Raw genomic sequence first — 7,500 nt, forward strand, 5'->3', positions numbered from 1 at the left:
GCTTAATAGGTGAAAAAGCAAAGAAAAGAAACAGAGAGAGAGAAAAAAATCCTATGTAGTTTGGAAAGAATTATATAATACAAAATTAAATTGCCTCTGTTGCATTGTAGCCCTGTAATCACCTGGTACTTTAGTAGTTCCCAACTCTTTTCCAGTCACAGCCGAGGTGTTACGCAATGGGATCATCCAGAGTACGTTCGAATTATGGAGGAGGTTCATGCTGTCAATTCCGTCAAATATGCCGCCTACCGAACAGCGTGCAAGCTTCGCAGACTACAGACAAGACTTAAGTGTATGTATTTTTAACTTTGATTACAGACCAATACTATTCTATCCATAATGATAATCATTTGATGCCCCGTTTAAAAAGATGTTGATTAGCTTCAAATAATTACTTTAAAAGAGTTCAAAAAATAAATCCTTCTTTATAAAAAGGACTTAATATGAGGTACTGATTAGTACGGCCCTACACATCAGGCTGTCACACATGAAATCTTTGGCAGAACCACTTGACTGGATTTATGGAAGATAAAGAGAAATTGACAATGTTTTATCACAACTGTATGTAAAATAAAAAATTACAAATTGTTTTATTTCACTGCCCCTCTTACAACCTCTTGGAAATTAAGTTTTTCTGTTTTATTTTTAAATGAAGTTTGTAAGCTGGAAGTCACTGTTATCCTTTCATATAACATTCACTTACATTAAGAGTGTCCGCTTTGAATTGCATGCATAAAAACATTGACGTAATTACATTCAAGCACAGCAGTCATGGTAGACTATAATTATGTAGTTGTTGCAGGAACCATTCACCTAGGTGGTCTTCCTGTTGCTGTTACTGGTGTAGAGTGGAGTTGACCTGTGACCCTCTTTTATTTTCTTGCTTACTGTTATGTCATTCATGTGAACAGCCATAATAGCAAGAAGACAGAAAAAAGCTCCTCTGGGGGACTTAAGGCTCCTCTGGGCCAGCATCTAAACCTTCTGTCATATTGTGTCCTCCCATCCTCTTCCTGTGAGCCAGTTGACTTGCTGTTTATGCCTGTGAGCAAGTACTGGCTTTCATTATCTTCAGTGTGCTCCAGGTCATACATAAATCATCAATTGAGTTGCTGGGGTGTTCTCTGTTGTTGCAGAGCTCATTGAAGCTAAGGATGTCAGCATCAACTTGGGGCCAACCTTATACCATCCCTTTCTTTGTTCTGCACAGTGTCAAAATCCTCCTCCAGGACCATTGCTACATCTCACACATCCATGATTTCGTTTCTGTGAAAAGCATTATGAAACCAACAGGAGTGGCTTGTAATAAATCCAGGGGCTTATTAAGAGACTCCTAAATGTGTGGTTAAGTTGGTAAAATGGTCATATCCACATTTACTATAAATTATGATTTCTTTATATATTTTTTTTTTTCTCTCTCTCTCTCTTTCTTTCTTTCTTTTTATACAGTTACTCATCAACTATTTTTTCTTGTTTTAGTACACGAGGTATCACTGCAATGTGTGGCCTCAACATTCGACAGTTGTGGCTTCCGAGTGGCTGAAAACATCGACTTGATAGAAGTGAAGCAAGTTGAACACGTTATTCAGCAGATTCTGCGGACCACATACAAAAGTCGCCATGTTCATATAACCCTTGCCACACAGCTTACATTGAATCTCCTCCTAAACGTCCTTGACAAGTAAGTGAAATCAGTGAGAATGTCATACTCATATCATAGGCATTTGACTAAGATTCGTTTTAGTACTGTGGAAGCATGATCTTAGAATTACTGTATATTGTTAAGATCGTTAGTGTTTCATGTAGTTTTGGCAAAATGAAGAAAGGCTGATATATTTACATAAATTACAACATGAACATTGTTTGTAGCCATTTATGTAACGAAATATTATTTTTCTTCTGATTTTTCTTCACCTTTTTCTTCATGATTTATATATTGATATGCATTATATTGAGAAGCAAGCCACGCTTTAATATTCAGGCACTTAATCGAAATTCACACGTCAACAGAAGTCGAAGTGGAATGCTGCAGGTTTTGGGATGCAAGGTGCTCATGGTGGTGATGTGTGCGGGGCGTTTGCAGGAGAAGTATCGTTATCTTTTCACACAGGTCGCTGATCACAACAACTGTTGCACAAGGTGAGCTTCTCACTTTATGATGAGATGTTTGTTTAGTACATCTGATGGATTTTCGTTTGATAAAATTCTTGACATTACTGAGATTTTGGTGTAGTAAATGTATATACGCTAAGTGGTAGTACAAATATATATTTTGGTGAAAAAGTTTAATGTATTGAATAATTAGATCAAGTTGTATGCACCGTATTGTATATTTCATTTTACTTACCTTAGGTTGGTGTCTGTACTTCTAATATGATTTGAAGTTTTTTTTTTTTTTTTTTTTTTTCCTTTCTTTCTTTCTTTTTTCTTTATTTATTTTATTTGTTTTATTCTTTTGGCATATTGTATTTAGGGATTTTTATATCAGCTATTTACCTTTCCAGGAGAAGATTGGCTGCCATCCTCAGAGACTTAGCACGCATTCCAGAATTACTCTCAGAACAACCATCCTTTGGCATGTCTCTAGTGTCGGCTGCAGTCGAGAGCTGTTTCCGAGAGGTGAGGGCAAGAAAGTGTAAATCTCGTTGACTTTGGCTCATTGGCCTTCTGATTATTATTTTTTCTTCTCCTTCTTTGCTCATTCTTCACTTTTTTTTTTTCTCTCTCTCTCTCTCCCACCTCTCTCTCTTTCTTCTTCTTCTTCTTCTAAGTGTTTGCTTGTTTTACAGTTCATGTTTCCTCTGCCACTGCTTCGTTATTTAACATTTTTTCTTTTCTTTTCTTTTTCCTTCTTCTATTTAAAAAGACTAGTGTAAATGCTCTTTTTAGCAGTTAATGATCAATGGAATTTTTATGGATACATTTGATTTTTGGAGTCAAAGAATTGAATTGAAATAATAACTAAGTATACTCTGTGTGTGTATTTTTCTTTCCTTTCTTTCTATGCCATTTTTCAGTTTTGTTTCTTTGTGAATAAATGTACATGGTGTACATTCCTGCATTTAGATTTTATCTGAAAATAGATCACAGGTTTGCAATCTCCGCAGGTTGAGGGTGAGGTTGGGGTCACAGAAGAGGTGCTGTTGGCCTGGCTGCTGCAGGAACCCCAGACGCTCGTGTGGTGGACGACTCTCTACAGACTTACTGCTGCAGAGCTTGGTAGGATTCCCTTGGTCTTGTCTCGGCTGCTCTTGTGCGCCCTGTGAATAGATGTGCATGGATCCAGTTGCTCTATGCCTTGCTTTGCTTTTTCTTCTTCTTCTTGTTCTTCTCTCTCTTTCCCTCCCTCTCTCTCTCTGTTTCTTTTTTTCTTTTTCTTTTTTAATGCTATATAAGTGTGCTTTCTTTTTCTTTTCTTTTTTTCCCCCTTTTTATTCTAATTTGTTTTTATATTTCAGTTCCTTTCTTCTTTTCTTTGTTCTCTATTTTACTTAGCTTTCATTTTATATTTTGTATTCTTCAACAAAATATGCAGCGTCAGATTTTGAATTAAGAAAAATTTTCTCGATCTGTTCCAGTATGTCACGACGTGAAGTGTGGGGTGTGTAAACAGCGACCAATAATCGGGCTTCGATATCAGTGTTTGCGGTGCATAGGCTACAACCTGTGTCAGGACTGTTTCCTTCATGCCAGAACTTCACGCAGACATAAACTGACCCACCCAATTCAGGAGTACTGTCATGAGGTAGGTCATCTTTTTCTTTTTCATTATTTTATTTTAATCCTTTTATTTCTCTCTCTATCTCTCTCTCTTTCTCTTCTATTTCATCTTCTATGTCTACTTTCCCCTTTCGACCTCCACCTATCATCCTCTTTCAGCATAAGATATAATTTCACTCAATTTGCTTTGTAGTGGAGATAGTAAAAGGGACAAAAAGTAATTACACACTAACTTTTTATGGTTATTGCTGTGTTTCTACAAAAATAATCATGATCTTTAAAAAATTTCCTAGACAACGGGGAAAGAGTGGAGGCGTGCTCTGTTGAAGATGGTGCGCAACAGATTTGGAGGAAGACAAGGGTACAATAAGCAACGATACTTAGCCATTGCCTCTAGTCCTGAGTCTGGGTGTGACTTGTAAGTAAAATGTCCCTTGATGTTACTGATAAAATGATTGACAGTATTAAATACATGTTCTGAAATGTCTTTAGAGTATAAAGCGTTTGTCATCAAGATATTTTTAAGCATTTGTTCAATTTATACTGTATTTTCTGTCCCTTATTTTAGGACCAGTCTGCTGTGTGAAGCCGGAGGTGTTCAGCCATGGTGTGAGAACAGTGAAGACGAGATGGAGGACGAAGAGGAACTCATGTCTCGCACAATCCTCCATCCTTCAGAGGACAACGACTCCAATCATTCGGGAGAAGGAAATAGCGGGGACAGCGGCAGAGGAAGCCGAGGAAACGGATCTCCGGCCGAACCCACCATAATGCCAACCACTCCACGGCAGCAGATACACTCGGTGATCATGCACCTAGAGGAGGGACACAGGTAAGTCTTTTGTGTGTTTGTGTATGTTGTTATTATTGTGGGAGAGAAAGGTTCTGTGGTCCAGTACTTTGAACTGACTGATACTGATGACTAGATAGTAGTTAAGGGGATTCAGAACATGCTTATGAATATTAGATACAAGAAAACAAGTAGGTGACAAGTAGTTATTTCATGTTTCAAAAATGTTTCAGGCAATTGGAAGAGGACGCGAATGGTAACATGCAGAAGAACGTGGAAGAGCACACCCAGCAGTTGCAAACACAGATCAACAGACTCAAAGCAATCCTGCAGGTGATTCAGAATTATGATCTTGTCCTTTGTTCATGAAAAATGTCTTGCATTTAGAATGATTGAATTGCTAGTGACCCAAATTGGAAATCAGAAATTTGATGTTTGAGGGTAAGTACTGAAAAATGTATATTTTTTTCCAGACCTATACTTCAACAAAAGCAGCACCACAGATCAAGCCTGGAGGAGCCAGGGCAAGTGTGAGGGGCCTTCCTCGACTAGAGAGCACACCCATAGTGGGGGAGCGAGGCCTGCTCCTCAACCTGTCTCCTATTGTCAAGCAACCCAGTGCTGATGACACAGCCATGTTAGACAACAAGGAGAACCATCTGGTGAGTTTTTGTTCATCTCCCTTCTCCTGTCTCTCAGTTCCCCTCCTTCCTTTTCCCTTCCCTTGTTCTGTTGTTTCTTAAAATAATAATTTCCTTATAATCACTTTCTTTTACCTTTCTTTTACCAGGTGGAGAACCCTGATGGAACTCCTGTCAAAGAGAGCAGAAGTATACAGCCTATGAGGATGCCTTTCACTCCAAGACTAAATGGAATCCCTCAGCTTGGCACTCCGAATGGCAACACCCAAGAAACTCAAGGTCTGTACAGGTCTTTCCTATACTCGCATATTCTCACTTACGCACAGAGAGAAGCGCAAATATCCATGTACTCACATACACAGTTATACTCAATCCTGACTTGGACACATACACCCACCCACTGAGATGCACATACAGTCACATGCATACACACACCAGCTTCGGAAATTTTGGAAAAGCAACCTGTTTTTTCCAATACCCTTTTCTTTTTAATGCACAGTATACTTGTCTATAATTGGTTACTTGGTATAAGTTTAAGCAAGAGGCCTCTTAGTGGCTCATGCTAGGGCCATCCTGGGAGACCACCCTTGAATATACACAGCATTTATATACTCCTGTGTAATTCCTTTGCAGACATTGCTGCATCAAGATCAATCCCACCACCAACGCGACTTCCAAGCTTCACAGAGGTCAATTTCAGTGACCTGACTTCATTGACCTCTGCCCCCTCATCCGTGGCCACATCACCGAGGGTTGAGGAAAGAGCAGCGAACGGGATCTTTGGGGATGATGTAGCGCCTGACGTCAGAGAAGAACTGGAGAACATATTACACCAGTTGGATCAGATCTTTCCACTCTGTAAATCGGAGAGTAAGTAATATTCACTTGCAGTTAAATGTTTATCCTGCATGTTTTCACCAGATTTTGCTTTGGAATCTTTTGGAGATGAATAGAGAAGTATCCATTAGCTAGATTATGGCACTAAAGATGCCCTTTTATTTTAGCTATTGAAATTATGATTATGGTTTATATATTTCATTAACTTCTCCCCAGACACAAAGGCAGCAGAACCAGATAGTGCAGGTGTGGTAGAAGCTGCGTGCGAGCTTGGAGATGTTTTGGCTGAGTATGTGAACACTGTCCCAAGCTCAACTGCCTGTGTATAGGAAGAAACAGGCGAAATAGCGTGTGACAAGCAGTGGAAAGCTGTTTACCATTTTGTCGAGTAGATGGCCACAGAATTAGTATTGCGCAGATTTTTAAATTCAAAGCCTTACAGTTTTGTAATGTAATTATTGTATGGCAGAAGCGATCGCATCGGTCTCATGGAAACAATATATAAACGTATGGAAGAAGAAAAAACAATGTTAGACTGATGATACTTATGAGTCTTGGATATTACCAGTGATATTACGTAATTGTAAAATAGTGCGAGTGATTTTCAAAATTTGAATTGTTTTTGACTATGCAATCTGTGATTACTTGTTTGTTACCCTATTTATATATCAAACCAAATATTGAGATGTTTAAGAATTTAGTCTTCCTCTTTTGAATTACGATAAATTTGTATATCATCTTTATCTGTCTCATTCACTGAAAGTCCGTGTAATCTGCATATATTTAGGTTATTTTTCCATATGTTGAAATGCATACTGGGGGAAATGGGAGGTTTTGTATATACTTGCGTGCCCTCTTTTTTTTATGTATTTGCTTGTTCATATTTATACTTATGAATGCTGTTATCTGAAGTAGTTAAGGTCAGTAATTTTTTTTTTTTTTTTTTTTTTTCTGATTTTGGGTTTAAAGCAACCAGATAGGTACTTACTATTAATTACAACAGTTATTATATGTATATAGAATTTCCTATCAAAATTACAGTGTTGTTCGTCTGTATACGTCTGTGTATTACACTTCGTTGGAAATGATATTTGATGAATGATTGTAGAAAATGCTAAGATTAATAACAGTATTAATGAAGCTATTCAGAAATATGAAGGGTTTCTTTTCCATTTTCTGTCAAGTAGTTTGTTTACTGTCTTTCCCTTTCAGTCTTTCTTTCTCTCTACTTCGTCAAATTCTGTGATTTGATACAATGTGACTTTAGTGCATTCTTTCTTTTTTCTGTCAAGCTGTTCTCTCTCTTTCTCTAACACTCTCTTTCTCTCAATCTCTCTCTCTTTCTTTCTTTTTCTTTTTCTTTTTCTTTTTCCTTTTCCTTCTCCTTAATTTTCTTCATCTTCTTTTCCTTTAAGTATTGCTATTTGGTTCATGTCTCAGTTCAGATTTGTTAAATTATAACTTTTTGTGTGTTTGTGTGTTTTGTTTCAAATTTGATAATCAATATAACTC

General features: G+C 37.7%; 1 protein-coding gene across 1 annotated transcript in view; it reads left to right on the forward strand.

Annotated features, from left to right (window-relative positions):
• The window catches only part of LOC125040915 (dystrophin-like), an 11,300-nt gene that overhangs the window by 2,024 nt on the left and 1,776 nt on the right, over positions 1-7,500 (forward strand). The window contains exons 3-15 of the mRNA XM_047635707.1: positions 156-292; positions 1,480-1,681; positions 2,011-2,139; positions 2,505-2,619; positions 3,108-3,219; positions 3,579-3,745; positions 4,014-4,138; positions 4,289-4,552; positions 4,744-4,843; positions 4,984-5,172; positions 5,301-5,430; positions 5,785-6,021; positions 6,205-7,500. The exon at positions 6,205-7,500 is cut by the window's right edge and continues 1,776 nt beyond it. Of these exons, the coding sequence (XP_047491663.1) occupies positions 156-292; positions 1,480-1,681; positions 2,011-2,139; positions 2,505-2,619; positions 3,108-3,219; positions 3,579-3,745; positions 4,014-4,138; positions 4,289-4,552; positions 4,744-4,843; positions 4,984-5,172; positions 5,301-5,430; positions 5,785-6,021; positions 6,205-6,317 (2,020 nt within the window). The 3' untranslated portion in view covers positions 6,318-7,500. The remainder of the gene's footprint in view (positions 1-155; positions 293-1,479; positions 1,682-2,010; positions 2,140-2,504; positions 2,620-3,107; positions 3,220-3,578; positions 3,746-4,013; positions 4,139-4,288; positions 4,553-4,743; positions 4,844-4,983; positions 5,173-5,300; positions 5,431-5,784; positions 6,022-6,204) is intronic.

The sequence above is a fragment of the Penaeus chinensis genome, chromosome 29 (genome assembly GCF_019202785.1).
Source record: "Penaeus chinensis breed Huanghai No. 1 chromosome 29, ASM1920278v2, whole genome shotgun sequence".
Lineage (NCBI taxonomy): Eukaryota > Metazoa > Arthropoda > Malacostraca > Decapoda > Penaeidae > Penaeus > Penaeus chinensis.